The following is a 25,126-nucleotide window of genomic DNA, read 5'->3' on the forward strand; positions in this document are numbered from 1 at the left end:
GCTGGTTCGAATCCCCGCTGGTATGTTTCCCAGACTACGGGAGACACCTATATCAGGCAGCAGCAATATAGGAAGGTGCTGAAAGGCGCCATCTCATCCTGCACGGGAGGAGGCAATGGTCAACCCCTCCTGTATTCTACCAAAGACAACCACAGGGCTCTGTGGGTGCCAGGAGTCGACACCAACTCGGTGGCACAACTTTAACTGAGCAAAGAGGCACCTTATTAAAGTGGTGATTTGCTTTATTGAACGGGGCAGAGCAACGGGCCCTGTCCACCCCCAGCACAGCATCCCTCCAGTGGCTCTTGCTGGTGTCTATATCGTCTGTTTCTTTTTTAGATAGTGAGCCCTTTGTGGACGGGGAGCCGTTTTATTTATTTATTTATATCTGTGTAGTCTGCTTTGGGAACTTTTTGTTGAAAAGCAGACTATAAATAGGCATAGAACATATAGCTGAACTACAACTCCCATTTTCCTCAGCCAAAGTAAATCTTGGCACGGCACGATGGGAGTTGTTATTCACCAAACGTTGGAGAGCCAAGGTCACCTACCCTCTGAGCTGGGATGTATCATAAATGGAAGACTCTGCCAAAGTCTCTGTTGCAGTTTGTGTTGGGCAGGAAAAAGTTAATGAACCCTTTGCCTGCATCTTGATTCACATGGAAAAGCAACTGGGGTAAATCGTAAGGGGAGGGGGCTGGGTTCATGAGCGGTGGGGGCGGGATGCATTATGGGAGTGCCCATGCACAGACCAAGGCAAGGAACTTTCTAGAGAGCCAGGCAGAATAGCAGACGCTCCTGCCTGTCCCTGTGGCTCAGTATTTGGTGCGTACTTGAGCTTGTAGCATTTTGCATGCCGGGCAGGGCACTGCGCCTACTAGAAATCTGGGCCGGATAAGAGACACTCCTGCCCTTCCCTCAACTGGGAATTTGGTGTGTCCACTGCCCATATGAAATAGAGGTTGGGGCTTCTACAGTTGTGTGGAGGAGGACATTTTAGCAGATGCTGCTTTTCTTGCCGCCACCTTGCAGAGGTGAGAAAAGCGGCGCTGGCCAAAATTCCCTCTTCTACACAACTATGAAAGATGAGCAAGATGCCTGCCATTACGAAGGTCAGGGCAGATGTGGAGGGAGAGTTATATGTTGGAAGGACCCCCCTGTATGTGTCTTGAGTGTATGGGCAATGTGTCTCTGAGCACAAATATACACTTGACTCATGTGTGGGGTTCTGATCAATGGGGCTGGGCCACTCAGTATCACAAGTGGAAGGGAGGAGGTATCTTGGGGGTGGAAGCTACTCTTTGCCCCGGGCGACCCCTAGACCTGGAGAATCAAGCCTGCTTTGGTCTACATGGCCCAGTCCTGGATCCTGTTTCTTGGTCATGCTGGAGTGTGATGGAACTGGCTTTTATATAAGAAGAGCCTTGTCCTCTGTTGCATCTGCTCATCCATACAAGAATTGTACGTCTGCTTTACATCTAAATGGAATCTATTTGAAGCACGGTTTTCCCCCCTGTGAGTGAAAAGGATGAACTCTCCAAAGGCTCATCAACTATTTATAGAAGCAGTCGGCATTGTTGGGTTTCGGATATCAAGCCAACATCCTTAGAACTTATTAAGTTACAATATAAAGGGAGTATTTGCTGATAGGAGCCCAAGATGAAATCTCAGATAATGGTGTGCGCTGGTTATACCTAGAAGTATGTTTTGTTTTAAGTATGTTGTGTTGTGTAAAAAAGTATGTTGTGTTGGTGTTACTTTTTAAGAGTTTCGTGTCTTCAGCAGTTCTGTGACAAATATAATCCTGAGTGTGTGTGTAATTTCAGTTAGGATGGATATACATGTCCATATACTGCTCAGTAATGATACTCTATAGAAACATTGGTTGACAGCCAGCCTAGATTACTCCTGCGTGGTTCTGTTGAAATCAACCAATTCTGTAGAGTAACTCCTTAGTACTGATTAAGGATGTGCAACTTAGTCTGGATGTTGACCATTTATTATTATTAAAATGTTGATCACCAAGTATGATAAACCTCAGTCTAGAAAGTAATTTCAAATCAAGCATCAAGTTTCTCTACTCTTGAGCCACTAATATGGGTTTTCTGGAGATTTCTGAATTGGAAAACTTTCTGATGCCCTAAGTTGATCTGGATCCAATTCAGTATGTTTGAGTTACGTTTAGTAAACAGAACTATTTTTTTAAATGCCTTGATTGTTTTACATACTCTATAAATATAGGGTTTCCCCCCAGTAGCCAAAAGTATTGCAATGGAAATAATTTATTAGGAAAATAAAATTTAAAACAGCATATTTAATGTGATTCAAACATTAGAACAAATCCAGAACTTTATTTAGTAATTCTTCTTATTCAGATACTTATAAATATTTGGAAACATGACAGGCCAATAGAATAAACTTCCATAACATTGTTTGAACTTAAAAGTAAAATAAGGGCACTGAAAACATACTAATTTTAGCACACCAGGATTTATGCATTGATAGTTATTCTATATGCATGCATGCTTCCTAAAAGTAAATTTAAGTCACCTAAAAAAAGTTAATTACAACTTTGGAACTGCCCCATATAATTGGTATTGTATCAATTCATTATCATACTAATTATTTTTTAGAAGCAATGCATTTTTAGAAATGTAAATAGAAAGATTTTCATGAAAAAATAGAGCCATGGGACATTTCTGAAGCTATTTCCCCTACAAACACAACTATTTTGAGCCCAAATGTTCCTATCATTCCTATAAGGAAACCCTTCTGTTAAGGTTTTCAGATTGTTTTAAAAAATTGTATCTTGCCACTCTATATCAAGGCAGCTGATGGAAACCAGCAAACACTAAAGAAGCAATAAATCTGCAGTACAACAAATAACAAATTTAAAATTATCTAAACTTACAGTAAAGAGTTCAAAAACAGTAGGAGCCGGATCTTAATTTAAAAGCAGCATCCAGATACAGTGTCCCCTGAAATAAAACAGTTTTTGCTGCTGTTGGAAGCGAGGCCAGGCATAACTCCCTGAGACTGTTCCAGATTCCAGCTGCCACTACAGAAAAGACCCTGCCTCTTGTGCTCACCCACCAGATATCCAGTGGCGGGGACGACACAGAAGAAGGCTGTAGTAGATGGTAGTGCCCAAGCAAGTTCATATGGAAGGGAGTGATGGTTCTGTGTGGGGCTGCCCTGGAAGACAGCCTCACACAGCTTCAACAGCTGCAGAAATCACTGCCAGAGTTCATTTTTACTGGAGCCATAAGCCCTATTCACACATTATACATATTCAACACTCATACGATGCGTGTACTGTGTACACAGGTACAGATCTGAACACAAATACAAATTTTCATACATTATGTTGAACACAGGTACAGCAGTACATCTCCGGTCTATGCCATGCACCTGAGGGGCCTGTACCCAGGTTTACTTTTGAAATGAATGCAGGTACGGTCATTCACACAAAAAACATGGACAAGTATAAAGGTGGACCTTGTTATTGTGGGGGTTCTGTTCCCACTGATTTCTGCGGGTAATGAAACCGTGGATAACAAAGCATTGAGTGAATGGGAATTGCGGGCATTAGGTACCTGGAGACTTTTTAAAAAGGTGAAAGTAAGAGCAATAAAGGGCCATAGCGTGCTCCTCAGGGTTCCATGAAAATAATTTTAAAAAAAAAAAAACAAAAGAGCCACAAAATGGCTCCTTTAAACAAAATGGTGGCCGGAAATGACATTGGAGGTCATTTCCAGCCATGCCGAAATCGTGGATACGCAGAAATTAACCATTTTCCCACCAAGTAAACCGAGGTTGGGTGTCAATAGCCGACTATGGATATGCGGAACGGTGGATGTTAGAGCCGCGTATAACAAGGTTTGCCTGTACAGATCTCACACCTCCAATATAATGTCTGAATGGGGCTATAGAAGACAAACTCTTTATCAGCTCACTGGTTACCAAATTGCTTGGTCTTGGTCTCTGGAGCCTTGAATGATCTGGGACCAGAATACCTGGAGCACTATCTCCCCTCATATGAACCTGCCCAAGAACTTTGTGTCTCCTCTGAGGCCTTCTTCTGGGTCCCTGCATCAACTTAGAATGATTTTAATTGTTAAGTGATTTAGTGTTTTAAGTGATTTTAATTCTAAACCACCCCGAGATGCAAGTTTTGGGCGGTATAGAAATATTTTAAATAAATAAAATAAAATAAAACTGAGGTGTGGTGGATGAGGACTAGAGATAACAGCCTTTCCCACTGAAGGGCTCTGGATTTAGAACTTCTCCCCAAGAGAATTGTGGCTCTGCTTCCCAGTTGTAGGCAGGAAGGGGATATTAGCTCGTTTCTCAGATCATTGGGCCTTGAGAGCATATGGCTGTTGTTTGCTGTTTTAGATGGATTGATGTTTGTGTTTTTTATTGTAGTTTTGCTTTATTTTTGTTTCATTATTTTTTAAACATTTGTGAAGTGTCCTGATTTTGCTTTAGAAAAGCAGCATATAATATATGAATACAAACATACGAAAGCCTTTGGCGCTGGTCTTTGGTGCTTTATTTCCGGGCAGTTTACAATAACATAAATTAAAACATTAACCATTAAAACAACAGCAGATTCTATATGGTAAATATAAGGTTAAATCATAAATATATATCTATGTGTGTGTGTGTAAATGTATGGTAATTATCTGTCTATCTATCTATCTATCTATCTATCTATCTATCTATCTATCTATCTATCTATCTATCTATCTAAATTAAAATATATATAAGGTAATTAAAAGCCTGGATGAATAAATGCGTCTTCACAGCCCTTTTAAAAGTTGCCAGAGATGAGGAGGCTTTTATTTCTGCCGAAGTACATTCCAAAGTCATGCAACAGAGAAGGTTGTGTAACCAGTAGACAAGCTGGTGGCAACTGCAGATGGACCTCCCCAGATGAACTCAATGGGCAGTGGGGTTAATAATAGAGGTGTTCTCTTAAAGACCCTTTGCCCAAGCTGTTTAGGGCTTTATAGGTTATAACCAGCACTTTGTATTTTTGCCCAGAAGCATATTGGTAGCCAGAATAGTTATTTTAATATAAGTGTAATATGGTATTTGAGATGGAGACCAACCTGACCGCCACATTTTGCACCAGTTGCAGTTTCTGGACTATATACAAAGGCAGTCCCACATAAAGCAAATGTTCGCATCGAAACCATAGAATTGGCATTGATAGCCACGTGAATAAAAGAGCTTCCTTATACAAAGTAAAAGTATTGCATGAGTCCAAGGGTAACAGAATTGGGCATGTTGCCACTTTTTTGATGACTGTAGCCATAAGCAATTTTTCAAGTTGATATATATGCCTACTGGCAAAAGAACATCACCTACTATGAGGCCATGCTTTTTTTAAAAAACTGGAATATTATAGATAGTGTTTGAAATGTGCAAAATATGCTGGTAACAGAATGGAAATTACTGGAATTGTTTCTGATTCCATTTACCAACATATTTTGCACATTCAGACACAAAATATAATATTTAAGAGTGTTGTAAAAATATGGCCTTACAGTAGGAGACACTATCTTGCCAGTGGGAACATATCTACTTGAAAATCTGCTTATGGCTATAGTCATCGGAAAAAGTGGCAACATGCCTGATTCCGTTACCCTTGGGATTGTCCTAGTGGATCACCTAACTCCGGATTGTCTTCTGCAATTATAGTTTCAAGTAGGGGGTCTAGAGATGCCAGGGATTGCACCTGGATCTTTTGCACATTAAGCAGGTGCTTTTTCACTGAGTTGTAGGCCAATTCCTCCTGCCATGATGCAACGTCTTCTTAACCAGATCCTCGTTGTTTCTCTGTTCAGGCTGACTGTGCAGTCTTGATTGTGGCGGCGGGTGTAGGTGAATTCGAAGCTGGCATCTCCAAAAATGGGCAGACCCGTGAGCATGCCCTCCTGGCCTACACCCTGGGCGTCAAACAGCTGATTGTAGGCATCAACAAGATGGATTCTACAGAGCCACCCTACAGCGAGAAGCGCTACGACGAGATTGTCAAGGAAGTCAGCGCCTACATCAAGAAGATTGGCTACAACCCATCGACCGTGCCCTTTGTGCCCATCTCTGGCTGGCACGGTGATAACATGCTAGAGCCCTCTCCCAACGTAAGTGTCTTGTGGGCCTGGGCAGCGTTGAGCCTCTCTCGTGTGGGACTTGCTGTTTCCAAATTCAACCAGAGTTTGAGATGCTCAGAGTTGGCGTCTGAGAGAGCACAGGTTGGAGGGTGAACCTAAGAACTAGATCAGACACGGTGAGAAATGTGTCGTTGCATTTCTGTCTTTTGAACTTTTGAAAACATGGCAGCTGGAGCCACGGGGAAAGGAGGTTTAATGGCTCCCCTCTGTAATCATTTTGCTACTGAAAATCACTCCCCCCAACCCCTGAAGTTCCTATTTGTCCCAGAAGGAAAAACCTATGGGAACCTATATTCTTGCCTTGTCTGATTGGGTTCTACCTCCAAGGCCAGATGTAATCCAGGGTCAAATATGATAAGGGATTGTTTCCTTTCCTTTCTCTGGGGCAGTGGTTTCCAAATGGTATTATGCAGAGCACTTGGTTTTCTTCAGGAGCTTCTCCTGGAAACAAGTATGGCACATCTGAAGGCGTACTCAGTTGGCACAGGGTGCAGACCTGGCCAGGGTTCAGTATGACCCGAGTGTGTGCCCCAGAATCCTTTGCACTATACTCAGATTCTGCAGCAAGGTTCAGAAGGGTTCTTCGGCAGGCCATCAGTGCAAACGGAGCATCCCAGTTGTAAGAAGTTTGAAAAATGCAGCTCTGGGGCATAATGTACTGCCAGCACTCAAGTTGGGCCTGATATAGGGTTTTTTTGGACTGAGTAAGGCCTGGTTCTCCCCAAAGTGCTAAACGGCCTGTACCACTGGCCTGTACCACTGTACCTTCTGGCCTGTACCACTTCAGCCTTCAGGGCAAAAGTTACATGACTGAATGCTCTTCCGTAAAAAACAAAATCCCTGCACATTAAAAAACCCCCAAAAACTTAATATGTCAGGGGAAAAGGTTTTAGTCTGGCACAAGGGTAGGCAACCTTGGCTCTCCAGCTGTTGTTGAACAAGTCCCATCATCCCCAGCCAAAATAAATTTTGGCTAGGGATGATGGGAGTTGTAGTTCAGCAACAGCCGGAGAACCAAGGCTGCGTGTTGTAGCATTTTCGCTGACATACTTAATTGATTTTCTGGGAGCAAGCAGTATTTCTTTCTCTGGAGAAATATTAAATCATGTCTGAAGTGGTACAGTCCCGACGTAGGTTTATCACCTCCATGCTGACTATGCCTTAGTCAAACCAGCAATCATCTACCACCCACATTCAGTATATTCAGTACCCACTGAGAGAGTACTGGCCCACTTTGTTAGGCTATTGTAAAAGTTACTGAGAGAATGAGGTTGTGCACACGACCTCGCTGGGGTGAGCGGGCTGCGGGGAAGGCAGGGGTTCACCGTCCTCCTCTCCACCGCACTGTGTGCCCACACCAGCAGCATGGCAAAGGGAAACGCTGGGAGTGGGAGGAATTTTTCCCCTCCCACATCGCATGTCCTCTGCCCTGCACGGCCACTCCTCCCCCCCCCCCGCGTGCTGCTGGGATGGCGCTGGGCCTGGAGGAAGTTGCTTAACCTGGTGGCTATCACCCAGACGATTACAGGACCAGGTGAAGTGACGGGTTTTAAAGGGGGCTTGGCTCAGGCGCAGCGCCGGGAGCGACCTCGCTCCCGGAGCATCACATGTGCTGCCTAACCCTATTAACTTGAAGCTATGCCGTCAATACCAGGTGCGAGGAGAGCTAGGGAAAGCAAATTAGGAGGCAAACAGAACAAAAAATAGATGCAGATTTGCTTTCGTAGCATAATAACCCTTGCAGATGGACAGATTCCGCTTTATTTGTCTATTTATTTATTTTTATTTATTATATTTATAAACCGCCCCATCCAGAGGCTCTGGGTGGTGTACAACAACTTTTAAAAAGACATAAAAACTGACAATTCAAAACACAGTGTTAAAAATATAAAAACAATTCAAAAACTATTAAAACCAAATATATACACACACACACACACACACACACACACACCACTTTACAAGCCTTGGAAGGCACAGAATCTGGATTGTTCCGGTGCAAAAATGTGTAGCATCCTCATGGTTTTGCTTCTCCCATATGAGGGGACTCAGAGCTGGTCCGTTTTTGTTGTTGTTGTTTTGAATGGGCATTTGTCCCTTTGGAAATTATTATAAGAAGCAGCACGTGTTTCTCTTTGCTGTTTCTCTTTCCTCCCACTCCCCTTTTCTGGTTGGGTCTTCCTTAACATAGAAGTCAGTCAGATCGATGACCCTGCTCAGTCCTGTCATGAGAGTGCTGCTCAATTCAGCAAGTCAGCGTTGGCGTCCCAGCAGAGATTAGAGTCCGCAATTCCTCTACCAAATCCTCCCAGCCTGAGCTGATGCACTGTGTCCTCTTTCAGGGGGAAAAGGACAAGACAGAGGCTCACCTTGGCTAGGAGCACAGCAGCGGGTTGTCCTTAGCCGTTTCAAAACAAAACAGTATTTCCAAGGCCCAAAGCGCTTGTGCGAGAAACAAAGTTGCACATGCAGAAGAAAATTGCACAGCTGTGCAAAATCCAGAAGTTGCACCCTTGCACAAAAGTTCCCTACAACAAAAACAGATTGAGAGAAAGGTTGCCCAGAGATGCAAGGAACATGTAAGAAATGCAGTTAGGACAGCTGTAAATGCAACTGACCACTGGGTGGCGCTGTTGCTTCTACTATGAATATTTATAACTAGTAGATGAGGTCCATCCTGGACTGGGCAATTTCATTTTGCGTGGATTACGCTTATCGGCAAAGACACGAAATTAAATATGTGTTGTGTAATTTTTTTACTAATGTGCTTGCAAAAGGGAACTAAGAGAGCAGTTAGAAATTTGTAGAATTTCAACACCAAAAATTATTCATTTGATTAAATAATTACCATGGATGGTAAATTTGTATCACAGTAAATTTGAATCTGAGAAAGATCTTCCACTTCTCTTGGGTGTGATGTTGTTTTTGAATTATTGATCTGATTTTTGAGTGTTACAAACCTGTGAAGTACAAGAACAATTAAAATATGAGGATTGTATCCAGAATTTCTTCTAAAAAAATCCCCAAATTTAAATCTTCCCCACAGCATATTCTGGGTTAGAGTAAGCCCAGATCAGTCTGTTCAGACAGCACAACTGATCCTGGTTTGTTTCTAAACTTAGTTGGAAGTATAATACTTCCTGCTCCTGAGACAGCGAGAATTTTCACAGAGCCAGGAGATGTAGTGTTGATTCCACATTAGGTCTGAATCAGACAACATCCTGAAGGTTAGATTTTTCATAATCATGGCCTGTCCAAATCATTCAGGCTACCACAAAAGTATGTTTAGTGTGCAGGTCAAACAGATACAATCAATCTATAAAGCAGGAGTTCTCAAGCCTGGCTCTCCAGATGTGGTTGGAGCTTAATTTCTATCACCCCCGGCCACAAGGGCTGACCACTGTGGTTGGAGATAAGGGAAGTTGTTGTCCAACAACATCTGGGGACCTAAGCTTGAGAACCCCCACTTATAAGGAGAACTAACATGCTGTTCCTGTGAGACCCAAGTTCAAATCCCCACAGCCAGGAAGCTCACTTTGGGCCAGACGCCTTCCCTTAGCCTAAACCTCCCCATGAGAATAAAAGGAATAGTGGGGAAGAATCATGTAGAACAAACTAGATCCAAAATATGCAGGATGCTTTATTATACAGGCACTCAAGATACAAATACAATGTAAATGACTGTGAGGAAACTGAATCCACAAATATGTCTTATCATGAACACAAAGTGTATAAATCCCCAATACAGTTTCTATTGCTTCAGTGTACAATGTTGACCCAGTGATCTCTGTTTTGATTTGGCATCTTTTTCAAGTGGACAAACCTTGAAATGATGAAATATCTAATTTTTTTTGTAAGGGACTTGATTAAGATTCTAGAAGAATGCTCATGCGTTATCGATTTTGCACAAAACATGTACACAGCAAAGACAGACAGACAGACAGACAGACAGACACACATTTATTTATTCAATTTCTATACCGCCCTTCCAAAAATGGCTCAGGGCGGTTTACACAGAGAAATAACAAATAAATAAGATGGAACCCTGTCCCCAAAGGGTTCACAATCTAAAAAGAAATACAAGATAGACACCAGCAACTGTCACTGGAGGTCCTGGGGGGTGGATAGGGCCAGTTACTCTCCCCTGCTAAATATAGGGAATCACCACGTTAAAAGGTGCCTCTTTGCCAAGTTAGCAGGGGTTAGCATATATGAATATGATTGTATTAAACTAATCATATATGAATGTGATTGTATTAAACTGTTCATCAACCCAATTGGCTGTGTTCAATTCAATTAATAATTTACTCAGTATATAATCTTAGTGCTTCTTACAAATCATTGCCAAAATTGCTACTATTTAAACACGTTGATCAAGAAAGTTCTGTGTTTCTACGCGAATAAATATACACATTTATTTTGTAGGGAAGAGCCATGTAGGCCACCTTGAGCCTTCTGGAAGTATGGTAGGATATAACTAAAATAAAATAAAGTTCATTAATTAATAAAAGAGCAGGATGAGGGCACTAGCGTGCAGTTATCCAATGGCGGTTCATCCTTTCTAAGCCTGGTCAATGTACAGGCTTGAATAGAACCAACAGATACAGCACCTGGGAAAGAACCCGCTCTGTCTTGTGGCTCCTTTCCGGGTGTGCACCTTTCCCTCCAACAATCTGCTGGTTCTGAGGAACAAAGGAAGCTACCTTAAACAGAGTCAGCACCTTGGTCTGTCCGGCTCAGTAGTGTCTGCACTGGCTGGCAGCGGTTCTCCCAAGATTTCAGGCAGGAGTTTCCCAGGCCTACCTGGAGATGCTGCCAGGGATTGAACCTGGAAGCTTTTGCATGCAAAGCAGGTGCTCTTCCACTGAGCCTTGCTTGCTTGACTGGGGGCCATAGCCTGAGGCTGGGAAATGTGTTGCCTGCTGTTGGAATCGAGCCGCAGCTGAAGTCAGCCCCCTGTCCTGGGTGGTGGCGTTTCTGGGAGCTGTGCCCAGAGAGAACTGCTAGGATTCACACTCCAGGCCTGGTGCTGTGGGAGACAAAAAGGCATCTGTGAGCAACCGAGAGAGGCAGGCTGTAAAAGTTGAATGGTTCCAGGGAGCAAAGAAAGAATTAAATCATTCTAGCCAATCCTTGCTGTAGTGAAGGAATGCACAAATCGGATGCCTTGGAAGTGGCCTCTGTTTGAAACAGGTGACTGAGCCTGAGAGATGTGAGGCTGTTTTCATGTTTCCTTCTCAGGCCTTTTTGCATCCATGTAGTTCCATCTAAGCAGGATGGATACAAATCAATGATATTTGTTTATTTTCAATCCAATTTCAAAAATTTAAACTAGATTTAAATCAGATTTTTTAAAAAAGAAATGTAAATAAAACACCACATTTCAAATTCTCATGTTGGAAGAATTGCCGAACATGTTCCCTGAGAGCCAGGAGCTCTTTGCATTGAGGGCATACACCCATGACCTCTGCCCCTTAGGCAGGTCGTCATATATGCAAAACTCTGTGCAATACACTGGGAAGCACCCCCTCCCCTGCTGGCATTCTACCTTTAGTTTTAGACTACCTTTTGGTTTTATTGGCTATTTAGATTATATAGAGGTTGTTTATTTGAAATCTAGGTTTTAGCTGCAGTTGTCAGCTAAGTAAAGGTTTCAAGCTCTGTCCTCCAAGAAAATTGCAAAAGTGGGGTAGTGCTCACCTTTTCATGCTGGGTGTCTCCTTTTTTATAAGGAGGGATGCTTGTGTGCCTTTATGCACAGATCCCTGCTAAACTCCACACATAATCCTTTGATATCTGTTGCAAACTCCTGTTCGCAAAGCTCCCCTGATCTGAGCTTTGTCTTCTCAAGAGCTGCTTCCAAACTGAGCCACCTCAGGAATGTGGCCCCTCCCTTAATCTGCAGTGAATCCCCGCCCAATGTCTCTCTAGGCACAACTGGAACTGAAACTGCCCTGTCAAAAAAATCGAATAAATAAATAAAATAAAGAAATAAAATAAAAACAACCCCCCTAGCCAGCCAGATATCAAATCCTAGAAAAGACTATCCCTAACAAATATACCTTGTCCTTTGCTCCTTGTTTTCCTATTGGTGATTTATTTATTTATTTGCTTCTTGCTTGCTTCTTTAAGAAAGAAAACAAAGGTTTGCTACTTCTCCTGGCCTGAGCCTTATCTTCTCAAGGGCTGCTTCCAAACAAGCCACCTCAGGAATCACTCTCAAGTCACTTCTCCCTCCTCCTACCTATTTGTTTGCTCCCACACAAGCAAAAATTGGGAACGCACACAGCTCGCAAACCTGGGTAGGACATTTGTCCTACCCAGTTTTCACTTGTGTGGACAGCCTCAGTGAGTTACATACCAGCCAAAAATGGGTGTTAATTTCAGTTTCATCTCATGAAAATAGTTCTAGCCTGCTCAGCAGCGCCCAGCAACTACCAGCTCTTGCTTTGGGAAACCTCTGGGCTCTCCATTTGTGTTTCTAAGCTGTTTTTCATGTGCAAAGACACAGGCTGATTAATAGGGTGTTTGTTTTGCGGTGGGTCTTGGCCAAGGCAGAGTTAAGACAGAGACGCCATATAGGAAAGGAGGTAAAGTAGAAAAATGGAGGCAGGAAGGGAAGGCATTATGCAGTACACAGCTTCCTGTATTTCTCCACATGTTGCCACTGAAAAACTGCCCTAGCTTCTGGGTGTAGGAACCACCCTATGTGGCCAAATTATGAAGAAGTGCCTTCCTTGGGTAAAAAGGAAAGTGTGTCTGGTGTAAACAGTTCAACAAGAAGATACAGAGCAGCTTGACACGCGTAATGTGAAAGGTATCCATTACATTAAAAACCAGGTATTATGTACTGTTCGCTAAACTAATAAAAATCAAATTATCTAAAAGAAATCACACCAAGTACTTCCTCCTAGATGCTGTAAACACTCTATTGCGTTGTGAATTAACAAGTTTTCGTGGTCAGATTTGCACCATTGTTTAAGAAATGTATGAGGTAACCGTAGGAAACTTGATTTAAATCAGTGGCTTTAATTGTGGTTTTCTCTCCGTGAGTTAAATCAATAATTTAAATCGCCTTGATTTAATCAATCCACCCTGCGTATAAGAGGGTCATTATCGCCTCAGTGGTGTCGGGTTTCTGTCGGGCACCATAGGAACATAGGAAGCTGCCATATACTGAGTCAGACCACTGATCTATCTAGCTCAGTATTGTCTTCACAGACTGGCAGCGGCTTCTCCAAGGTTGCAGGCAGGAATCTCTCTCAGCCCTATCTTGGAGAAGCCAGGGAGGGAACTTGGAACCTTCTGCTTTTCCCAGAGTGGCTCCATCCCTTGAGGGGAAGATCTGACAGTGCTCACACTTCTAGTCTCCCTTTCATATGCAACCAGGGCAGACCCTGCTTAGCTAAGGGGACAAGTCATGCTTGCTACCACAAGACCAGCTCACCATAGGTTCTTCCACAGAGGAGAATTGCACTCAGTGTCTTCGGCCACCATTTTGTTTTTCAGATGCCTTGGTTCAAAGGCTGGAAAGTGGAGCGCAAGGAAGGGAATGCCAGTGGGGTCTCCCTGCTGGAAGCTCTGGACACCATCCTGCCCCCCACCCGCCCTACAGACAAACCTCTGCGCCTGCCCCTTCAGGATGTCTACAAGATTGGAGGTCAGCCAAAAGCTTTGCCTGCACTTCTGTAATGGTGGGGTTGGGGTGGGGAATCTGCTCTGTTCACACACCTCTATGGAATTCCAGTTTGTAATTTACTCTTGCCATCTAAGGAAGGGGAAGTGAAGAGGGTTATTTCCTGGTACCAACTTTTATTTATATGTAGACTATGCTATAAAGTACAGATGGGTAAAATATATGTAGCTTTATGCATATCGTACTGAACATTCATTTCTAAAAAGTAAGTTTCTAGCCCTCATGATTGCAGACATAGCCTTTGTTGGAGAGCTGCTGTGGTGTTACAGAATGTTTATAGACATCCCAGTAGCTTGTGGGCAGGGGTGGAGTACTGTAGTTCACGAGAACTACATGCATTGTATAATGTTGTCGGCGCACTATGGAAGGACGAATGTTGATATTGGGTACAGAAATCAGCATCCTGAGCATCTCAGACTTTCAACTTTCTGGTCCTTAAGGATGCAGAGTTAAGCTTGAAGAGGTGTTCACAATTCTTGATGATATCCCAAAAGCTTGAGCAGTATTTCTAGGGTTCATGGCCTTGGACTTGGACCCTGCAGAGCTCCTTGCTTCTTCCCACTACTGACAGAAGCAGAACACCTGACACCTGGGGTTTTCAAACTTGGGTCCCTTGATGTTGCAACTCCCGTTATCTCCAGCCACAATGGCCTTTGGCTGATTGGAGTTGTAGTCCGCCACCATCTGGGGAACGAAGTTTGAGAACCCCATGTCATGAGCATTCTGGAAGACTCCGAAAAGGAGTTGGAGGCGGAGACTGAGCTGACAGCAGAGGAGGGTGGGCAAGGACCAGAAGATGCAAAGGAGAGTGGGTCTGATGCACAGGGAGTCGAAGATGAGTTAGAGACAGGTGAGGCGGCTCTTGTGGAGGAGGCGCAACTGTTCTCAGCTGTGGAGAGGCGCCAGTCCAAGAGACAGCAAGAGTTAAGGAGCCGCGTGCATAGAACAACAGGCAAAGCTGCTGACTCAGCAACTCTTAATTAACAGCACTGGGGGTCAGCCTATTTAAGACACTTGTAACATTGCTAACATGCTGATAGCAACATCAATTTCATGTGAGCTAATCAGCTGTGTTTGTGTATTGCCTTGACTGTATTTGAACCCTGGACTGTGTTGACCTTGCCCGTGGATTTCGCTTTGGACTCTGTTTGGATTTATTGGGTTGACTCAGATTGGACCTGGTTTGGAGAATGTATTCCTGTTAGACTTTGCTGTTCTGCTTCTGCCTCTGTTACGCTTCATCTGGCTAGCCTGACAGATTTATGACATCCCAGCCTTATGCCCTGTAAGCAAATGGGCAGGTCCTGCAAGGTAGGGCTGGGCCCATTTAGTATCCTTCTGAATAACTCTTCCACTTGGATCAGGAGGTAGGGTTAAAAATCTGGACTCCTCTGGGGAACGGTTCCACAATCCCACAGGCTGGCCCTGCCTGACATTTGGAACTAAAGGAGATACCCCGTTACTCGTGGGATTTCCGTTCCACGCCTACTTCCACGAGTAACGGAACCACAGGTAATGAGGTATTATTGCTGTGGGGAAAGGGGGGAGGTTCCCAAGGAGAGGGAAAATGTGAAAAAATGGCAGAGTAACTTGAAATAACTTACTGTGGTGTGCTCCGCAGGGGTCTGTATGTGTCCAGGAATCCCCCTCATGTGTCCAGGAATACCCTGAAATTCCCCCCCCCCCCCGCCAAATCGCGGGGGAAAGTCTGTTTTTAAAAAGACCGGAGCCACAAAATGTCTCCTGAAGACAAAATGGTGGGCGGAAGCAGGGGCCGATTAAGCCTAGCCGCCCATAGGCGGCCAAGGATTTTCCGCCCCCACCACTGCAGTGAGGAGGGTAGGGCACCCCCCCCCCCATTTTTCTTCTAAATGCCTCTGCAGTGGCAGGATGGGGGGCAGTGCCAGCAAAGGCTGCACAGCAGTTGCTTTAGGGAGCAGGGGATGAAGGGGATGTCCCTTTTACATCAAAATGCTGCTGCCTGCGCGGCAGAATTGGGCTGCAGTGGCTGGAGTGGGGACGGTTGTGTTGGGGGAGGAAGTTCCCCGGTTTACCTTAAAGCAGCATCCGCTGCCTGACGGGGCGTGGGAGGGACAGCGAGGGAGAGCGCCTTCCAGCTCCCCTCCTCTCCCAAATGAGTGCACGCCCTGTCCTGACGCAGCCCATCTTCGACCTTGGCTGCATCGGGGGCATGCCCGAAAAATGGGGAGACTTCCTTCCTCCTCGCCACCCCTACCCTCCTCGCTGTGGCGGTGGCAAAAGACTTGATCTCTCACTGCTGCCACGCAGTGGCAGTTTTAAAAGTTGAAACAAAAACACAAAAACCTTTCCCCCACCGCAAGATTTGCCGCTATAGGCAGTTGCCTCTATTACCTTTGCGGTAATCCGCTTGTGGGCAGGAGTGACCTCCACGGTCACTTCCAGTCCCCTAGAAACCATGGATATGTGGGTTTTAACCCTCTCGTATCCACAGATTCTGAAAACAGGTGTCAGTGAGACACCCTGCGGAACTGTGAATAGCGGAGCCAGCATGGTGCAGCAGTTAGAGTGCTGGACTAGGACCAGGGAGACCCGAGTTCAAATCCCCATTCAGTCACGTCACTAGCTGGGTGACTCTGGGCCAGTCACTTCTCTCTCAGCCTAACCAACTTCACAGGATAGTTGTGAGGAGAAACTCAAGTATGTAGTACACTGCTCTGGGCTCCTTGGAAGAAGAGTGGGATATAAATGTAAAAACAAAATAAATAAAAATAAATAGCGAGGTTTTCCTATACTACTGCTACAAGCAATTATATATGGCTTATCAACAAAGGTTCTCAAAGCCTTTTACATATAAAAACAAACAAACAAGATGGTTCCCTGTCCCAAAATGGCTCACAATGACAAAAGAAGCACAAGGTAGAAGCCAGCAACAGCCAGTGGTGGAATGCTGTGCTGGGGAGGAATTTGGGAAGCAGGTTTCCATTTGAGCCCCTTAAGAAAACAGCTGTAGACCAGGCCTGCTCAACTTAGGCCCCCCCAGCTGTTTTTGGACAACAACTCCCATAATCCCCATCCACTGTGGTCAATAGGCAGAGATTATGGGAGTTGTAGGCCAACATCTGCAGGAGGACCGAAGTTGAGCAGCCTTGTGTGGACCCATTCACACATTATGTTCAACATTCATATGACGAGTGTACAGTGTACTCAGGTACAGATCTGTCCACAGGTATGGTCATCCACGTGTTGTGTTGAACGCAGGTGCAATAAACAGGAAGTCTGCTGCTGCTGCTGCCATGAAATCCCTCAGGTCTGCCCTGGGTCTCAAGGATGGAGTTCTTTTACACTGACTGGTGGCTTCTTGTGGGTCCTGTGCAGGGATCGGGACTGTCCCAGTTGGTCGTGTGGAGACGGGGATTCTGAGACCCGGCATGGTGGTGACCTTTGCGCCCGTCAACATCACCACAGAGGTGAAGTCTGTCGAGATGCACCACGAGGCCCTGAGCGAGGCCCTGCCTGGAGATAACGTTGGCTTCAACGTGAAGAACGTCTCTGTGAAGGACATCCGCCGTGGCAACGTTTGTGGGGACAGCAAGTCAGACCCGCCTCAGGAGGCCGCCCAGTTCACTTCTCAGGTCAGCAGCAAACCAACAGCAGCTGTTTTGAGAGGTCACATCTTCAGTTCAGAATGTTTGGGGCCACATTCCCCTCCCAGAAGGGGAGGTATAGTTTAGGTCACGGATTCCCAACCTGTTTGGACATGTGTTTGATCCCTTCTGGCACAAACCATCAGCTCAAGCACCCCATAGAGATTTTGAGTCTTCACATCTTCAATTCTTTCTCCCCCCCCCCCCTTCAGCACCATTTCTTTCTCCTTAGGAGAGCTGGTCTTGTGGTAGCAAGCATGACTCGTCCCCTTAGCTAAGCAGAATCCACCCTGGTTGCATATGAATGGGAGACCTGATGTGTGAGCATTGCAAGATATTCCCCTTAGGAGATGGATCCACTCTGGGAAGAGCAGAAGATTCCAAGTTCTCCCTCCCTGGCTTCTCCAAGATAGGGCCGAGAGAGATTCCTGCCTGCAACCTTGGAGAAGCTGCTGCTAGTCTGTGAAGACAATACTGAGCTAGATAGACCAATAGTCTGACTCAGTATATGGCAGCTTCCTGTGTTCCTATGTGTGTGTGCACATACACACACATGCACACATTTAAAGGTTACAGTTATGATACTGGCTACTCCAGTCACTGGCTTACATCCAGACTAAGTTATGGGACAAGTTTACTTGTCTCATTAATTTCAACTAGCTTAACCTACACAGAGCATCTGCATGCTAGTACTTGATTGCTCCCCTCATCCTCTGCCACAGCCCCCCTCACCTCAGAGGTCTCACCACCCTCACCTGGGCCACACTCCCGCTCCCCCTCCATCCGCTGGCTTCCATCCCACTCACTCCTCTTGGTTGTGGCTTCAGTGTTGCTGGCGCCTATTGGCCAAGTTGCAGCCCCCTATCCCCAGAGACCTCCTCACCCAAGCCGCGCTCCTTTTCCTCCCCCCAGGAGCAGCAGCAGCGGTTAACCAGGCCCTTCCTCACTGCTGGCACCACCATGGCCACTCATTCCCCTCAGGTCACTGACAGGCCCAGGCCCATCCCTTGCCTGCCTGCCTGCCTCCCTCCACCAATGGCCTCGGTAGCCCCAAACAGCAGCAGTGGGTTGACTGGGCCCTTCCTTGCTGCCAATAGGCATCGCCATGGCTGCTCATTCCCCTCAGGCCACTGACAGGCTTGGGCCCATCCCTCGCCCTTCCTTCTTTCTTTCTCTTTCTCTTTCCTCCACTCGCTCTTCCCCTCTGTCTTTCTTCCCCTCCCTTCTCTCTCTCCCTCTCCTTCTCCCTCTCCGAGTTAACAGATCTTGTTCATCTTGTTTCCTCATCTAATTCACTCAACGACAGCCTCCTTACATAGGAACATAGGAAACTGTCATATACTGAGTCAGACCATTAGTCCAGCTAGCTCAGTATTGACTACCCAGACTGGCAGCAGCTTCACACATCAGGTCTCCCATTCATATGCAACCAGGACGGACCCTGCTTAGCTAGGGGGACAAGTCATGCTTGCTACCACAAGACCAGCTCTCTTCTCCATGAGGGGCTCCTTCTCCTGAAGGGGATGTTTCCTCCCTCATGACCCCTCTCTTCTCAGACTCCTGCCCACTATCCTTTTATAGAGAGAGATTCCTCTCCTCTACAATCAAGAAAATCTTACGACCAGTAACAGTTGCATTCCAACTAACCATCACAGGGTCTTCCTCCCTATCTGCATATGGAATCCCCACTGCCCAATCACCATGATGCCACAGGCTCCTGCCCCCCATCTGCATATGGAATCCCCACTGCCCAATCAGGTGCTTCTGCTTGCGAACTCTTGTGAGAGCTACCATGCATGGGATTAGGCACGGGTACACCTTAGAGAATTATATATATAGTTGGGAGTACAGTGCTAATTTTCTGAAGATCATCAGTCAGGCTGAGGTGAGGAGTATGCTGATTTTTCAGGCACCCAGGAGCCAAGGAGGAGGGTCTTCCCTCCCCTTCTGCAGCAAACAGATTGCTGAGGGCAGGTTGGCTTCAAGCTGGTGATCCTCAGATGGGGAACAAATAGCACTTCAGGTACCCTTAGGATACTAGTAGCCCCTGTTGGGAATCCCTGGTTTAGGTGAAACAGTCTCGTATTAATGGATGGAACCATTGGTGGCCCATGAAGAAGGTGGAAAATGGGGCTCCCGAAATAGATTATTACTGAGAAAGCTGAAATAGATTTTATATAAGTGATATTTAAGGATGTAAACTTCAGCCAGGATCTAAAGGAGAGCTCCTATGGAATCTATACAGGAACCCCCAAACACCAAGACCTTTATTGAAATTCATGATGTGTTTGCAGAAGCATTTGAATTTCTTAGAACTCTTGCAAAACAAAGTTTCAATAAAGATTTAAAAGGAATGAAAAGATACATAGGGTGCCTATTATGGTGTGCTTTGCCTGTAGTTTGGTGGTGGAGGAATCCCTCCTGCAAACTAGTTAGGTTTGTGCAGAAGATCTCAGAGGCCTGCGGGGGGTACAGAAGCAAGGGTAAATTCACTTTGAAAATCTAAAAACCAGCTGTTACCAAAATTAGCCTCTGGCTCAAAGTAGTACACAGAGGTCTGTTGCAGTGCAAAAAACAGAAGTAAAGATACCATGTTGTCCTTATATGAGCCAAAGTGGTGATCTTTGTAAAAGTAGGAGTTCTCAGACTTGGGTCCCCAGATTGTGTTGGACTACAGTTCCCATCATCCTTGGCCACTATGGCTGCGGATGGTGGAAGTTGTCATCTGGGGGCCCTCGTTTGAGGACCCTGGCAAAGCATACCAGCTGGAAGCAATTGCTTTTCATTTGTTTTCCACAAGAGGGCAGCGTTGCTCAGCCACATTGAGGTCTGATTTCGTCCATACGGAGTTTGCTCCAAGCCCAGTTTTCATTCTGTTTTATGCCTACCAGGTGATCATCTTGAACCACCCTGGCCAGATTAGTGCCGGATATTCCCCTGTCATTGACTGCCACACCGCCCACATTGCTTGCAAATTTGCCGAGCTGAAGGAGAAGATTGACCGGCGCTCTGGCAAGAAGCTGGAGGACAACCCCAAATCCTTGAAATCCGGAGATGCCGCGATTGTGGAGATGATCCCCGGAAAGCCCATGTGTGTGGAGAGCTTCTCCCAGTACCCACCCCTGGGTGAGCATAGCTGCCTTCTTATTCTCATAAGTGCTAAAATAATATCTATTCTATAGTTTCAAGAGTTTGTGGGTGTGTTTGTGCGACAGAAAGTCAAACTTCCCAATTGCCTACAAATATCAAATTTTATGTCTTCAATCCTGCCACTGAAATTAGCTGAATGCATTACTTTTTACACCAGAATATGCTAGGTGAAAGGTTTTTAGTTTGTTTGTTTCTAATGGTATTTTGTAGAATAAATCCTGAATTATTTATTTATTTATTTATTTATTAGATTTATATACCACCCTTCCAAAATGGCTCAGGGCGGTTTACAACACGGTAAAAATAATTAAAACAAGTTAACAGTTAAAATCAAACTATAAAAACAGAATAAAACCAATTAAACAATTCAAACAGCTAAAAAACCCCTGGAAAATCAGAGCAGCGGTTTAAAACAGTTTTTCAGTCATTTAAAAACCCTGGAAGGCCAGGCCAAACAGATAGTGTTTTAAGAGCTCTCCTGAAGGACAGTAATGATCTCAAATTATGGATTTCTGCCGGGAGTGCATTCCACAGACCAGGAGCAGCTACAGAGAAGGCCTGCCTCTGAGTCGCCACCAGGTGAACCGCTGGCAACTGGAGACGGACCTCCTCAGATGACAAAGCATATAATCATCTGATTTCAATTGTTATTGTTCAGGACAAATTTTTAACACTCAATAATCAGATCAATAATTCAAAAATGGCATCATGCTCAAAAGAAGCAGAAGATCTTTCTCAGATTCAAATTTACTATGATTCAAATTTACCATATATGGTAAATATTCAATACAATGAATAATGTTTGAAGCTGAAATCCTACAGATTTCAAACTTTTCCTTTCCTTTCCTTTCCTTTCGCCAGCACATTTATACAATAATCTATTACATATATTTAATTTATTGAACTTGCTTATCAGTGTAATCTACTCCAAAATGACTTTGCCTTTCAATGAGAGACATCCCTGGCTAGTTATAAATATTTTTAAAGTATTTAGAGTGATTATGTACTGCTTTTCTAAGAAGTTCACAAAATGGTTTAACATAACAGAGAAGAGAAAAAAGGGAAAAAACAAACATAAAAGAAACATGAAAAACAGGGGCTTTTCCAGCCCCTGGAAAAGATGCTGCCTCTCATCCTTCACTGCAAGTCGCCCATCTAAGTGTGGGAGGAGAGCTGGTCTGGTGGAACCAAACATGAACTGGCCGCTGTGCTAAGCAGGGTCCACTTTGGTTTGCATTTGGATGGGAGACTAAACGTGAGTGCTGTCTTCTTTAAGATATTCCCCTTAGGTGATGCAGTCAAAGCTCAGTGGAAGAACACCTGCATGCTTGCATGCAGACATTTTTGGGTTTGCTCCCTGGCGTCTCCAGATAGGCCTGGGAGAGTCTCCTGCCTGAAACTTTGGAGGGCTGCTGCTAGTCAGTGTAGCCAGTGCTGAACTCGATGGACCAGTGGTCAGACTCAGTTGGAGGCAGCTTCCTATGTTTCTCAACGATGGGTGTGCTCGCTGCTTCAGCGCCCAATCACTTAGTAGCGATGGAGCCTCCCCGCCTATGCAAGCAGTGCCAATGTGGTTTAAAGGGGCTCAGAAGCATCAAGCACACCCGTGGCTTAGACGAGCGGCTCTCTGCTCAGTTTGTCAGCCAGTATGCTGAACTGGAAAGGCCTAGAGTTGCTTCCGCTCCCCCCCCCCCCGCCACTGCATAGAAGAGAACTGTCACTGGGAAGTGGAAAAGTGCTTCTGTCGAATGAGCAGGAGTTTATATTGTTGTTGTTGTTGTTACATTTATATCCCGCTCTTCCTCCAAGGAGCCCAGAGCGGTGTACTACATACTTGAGTTTCTCTTTCACAACAACCCTGTGAAGTAGGTTAGGCTGAGAGAGAAGTGACTGGCCCAGAGTCACCCAGCTAGTATGATGGCTGAATGGGGATTTGAACTCGGGTCTCCCCGGTCCTAGTCCAGCACTCTAACCTGGCTAGCTGTTTCTGGTCCTCTAAGATATAACCAAAGCTGATCCTCAGCAGTGGCTCCAGGCTGATATTCTTCATTGTAAGGCCCAGGGACCAGTGGTGGCCTCTCTCAACCCCTGACTAATTGTTTCTTGGGCCTGTGTGAAACTTCAGCCAGAGCTGTATACTCTTCACAGCCCCCCTTGGCACCAAGAGGAGGTGGACATTCTCGGCGTGCAGTGCTGTGCCTTGCCCAGTGCTGGGTAGGGGGGCTCCTTTAGGGGAAACCGAGTCCTCTTGAGCCCCTGCACCCTCTTGCAAGGCAGGCACGGGATGCTGGGATGGGTCTCCCTTCCCCGCGCTTTCCCCACAGAGCTCTTCAGAGAGGGCTCCGTCTCTCTCAAAGGGCCCCCACAACACTTGAGAAAAGCACAGCGCCATGTGGACATCAGCACAGGGGGAAATGGCCCTCACGTTGGAGATACTTTGTCTGTTATCTGGCCAAAATTACCTCCGCTTGAAAAACAGTGAAGATCGCGCCCCTAGATGTTCTCTCTGACCTGGGCATCTTTTCTGCCTTTCCCTTAGGACACAAGAGTCTTTCAGTACCCTTGGGAAGGTGAGGAGGGCAGCACTAGTCTCTCCAGGAGCTGATGAAAAGAGCTCTCTGGCCCGGTTGCACCTTCTGCCTTTCCCTCGGGGCACACATTTTAAGGGTGGTTGTATCCTGGTGGAGATTACTTCCTGTCACAGAAGACCCATGGGAGAAAAATGACTGAGAATGCGGTTAAAAGGAGGAGGCAACAGTAGAGTTCCTCCCACCCTTGCCCATCCAGTTATGTTGAGATTTGGCGGCGGCGACTCACTCATGGTACCTCAGGCGGCCATTTTGCAATCTATTTTGGCCCCGACACACAGAAATTAAGCCAGTGAAGCTCTTCCTGGCATGGAGAGAGGTGGTGGGTCACTCGCCCAACTTTTGTGGATCAAGTTGCTGTTAAATGCACATCAGCAGGGTCGGAAGAAATGGTGGCAACCCAGCTTTTGTGTCCCCACCATTGGGTATGAGTAGTAGTGTTGCATGATGCCTCTGTTTATTTATTTATCTGTCATATTTCTGTTCCACCTGGTGTGTGTTCCTAGGCAGTGTACATAATTTAAAATAAAAGAAATGTAAAAAATAGGATTAAAAAAACACAATTTTACAGAATAAATTAAACCTTTTAAAATTAATTTTAATTCATTTTACCTGAGAAAACAGGTACGTCTTGAGGGTCTTTTAAAAAGCTACAAGAGATAGAGAAGCTTTTATTTTGACAGGGAGTGTATTCCAAAGCCCCGGGGCAGCCACAGAGAAGGCCCAGTCCTGAGCTGCCACCAAACAAGCCAGTGGCAACCATAACCGGACCTCTCCAGATTATCTCAATAGGCGTCAGAGTTCATAGCAAAGGAGGTACTCTATTAAGTACCCTGGAACCAAGACATTAAGAGCTTTATAGGTAATAACCAGCACTTTGTATTTTGCTTGGAAACATAGTGGTGGCCAGTGCAGAATCAGCGTTATATGGTCTCTTCTGGTTGTCCCAGTCTGGCTGCTGCATTCTGCACCAATGGTAGCATTGTAATGTATGGCCTCATCCTGCCACTAGAGGCAGTAGTGGTAGCCACTAGAGGGAGCTATGATCTCCACAAACGCTCCTGTTCCACCTGTCATGTGCTGTTTTCCAGGGCGCTTTGCCGTGCGTGACATGAGGCAGACCGTGGCAGTGGGCGTCATCAAGAACGTGGAGAAGAAGAGCGGCGGTGCCGGCAAGGTCACCAAGTCGGCACAGAAGGCCCAGAAGGCTGGCAAATGAATCGTAGGCGCCCAGTGCCTCGCGCAGAAACCATCCCCGCGACCAGGATGCCGTCACCTTCTCCCCGAGGCGCATGTGTGCACATCCGCTTGTAAGAGTTTGTACGTCAACGACTGGATGCTCACTATTAAGGTCCAGTGGAAGTTCTTTAAAAGGAAAAGCATCTCCCAGCGTTCGTGAGGCTTTGTGTTAAATTTTACCAATAAAACTGGTACAACATCCATAGTGAAAAATTGTGTGTGTGTGTGCATGCATTGGTTGGCTAGATGGTGTATTCTGAGGAACCCTGGAGACTCTCAGAACATTATCAGAGGTTTCTCAGTGACAAAATCAGTAATGGTGGATAGTTTTATTCTACCCCTACAACAGGAGTTCTCAAACCTGGGTGCCTACGTGTTCTTGACCTACAATGCCCATCATCCCCAGCCAAAATGGCCCTAGAACCCCCATCCTCTCCAGTCACAGTGGCCATTGTGGCTGGGGATGGTGGGAGTTGTAGTCCAACTCTCTACTTTGGCCATTGTGGCTGGGGATAATGTAAGTTGTAATCCAACAACATCTGGGCACCCAGGTTTGGGAACCCCCTTCCCTACAATGTTCAAGCACTGGGGAGTGCTAGCTACTGGGGTACACACTCAGGTTGTGCAGGGCAGCAGTGAAGCCCA

At 45.5% G+C, this 25,126-nt stretch overlaps 1 protein-coding gene and 1 long non-coding RNA gene across 4 annotated transcripts in view; one reads left to right on the forward strand and one right to left on the reverse strand.

Moving 5' to 3' along the window:
• The window catches only part of EEF1A2 (eukaryotic translation elongation factor 1 alpha 2), a 44,273-nt gene extending 19,591 nt beyond the window's left edge, over positions 1–24,682 (forward strand). For both annotated transcript variants that reach the window (XM_053245514.1, XM_053245513.1), the window contains exons 4-8: positions 5,856–6,152; positions 13,692–13,842; positions 17,236–17,492; positions 20,396–20,630; positions 24,334–24,682. In XM_053245514.1, the coding sequence (XP_053101489.1) occupies positions 5,856–6,152; positions 13,692–13,842; positions 17,236–17,492; positions 20,396–20,630; positions 24,334–24,461 (1,068 nt within the window). In that variant the 3' untranslated portion in view covers positions 24,462–24,682. The remainder of the gene's footprint in view (positions 1–5,855; positions 6,153–13,691; positions 13,843–17,235; positions 17,493–20,395; positions 20,631–24,333) is intronic.
• LOC128323027 (uncharacterized) lies at positions 7,965–13,698 on the reverse strand. Of its 2 annotated transcripts, XR_008306158.1 has the most exons (4): positions 11,883–13,698; positions 10,986–11,211; positions 9,031–9,142; positions 7,965–8,710 (listed from the first exon to the last, which is right to left on the reverse strand). It is a non-coding gene; the product is annotated as an uncharacterized LOC128323027 (long non-coding RNA). The 2 variants fall into 2 exon arrangements; XR_008306157.1 differs by having other exon boundaries at positions 10,986–13,698.
• Positions 24,683–25,126: the final 444 nt, after the last annotated feature.

Source organism: Hemicordylus capensis, chromosome 4 (assembly GCF_027244095.1).
Source record: "Hemicordylus capensis ecotype Gifberg chromosome 4, rHemCap1.1.pri, whole genome shotgun sequence".
Taxonomy (NCBI): domain Eukaryota; kingdom Metazoa; phylum Chordata; class Lepidosauria; order Squamata; family Cordylidae; genus Hemicordylus; species Hemicordylus capensis.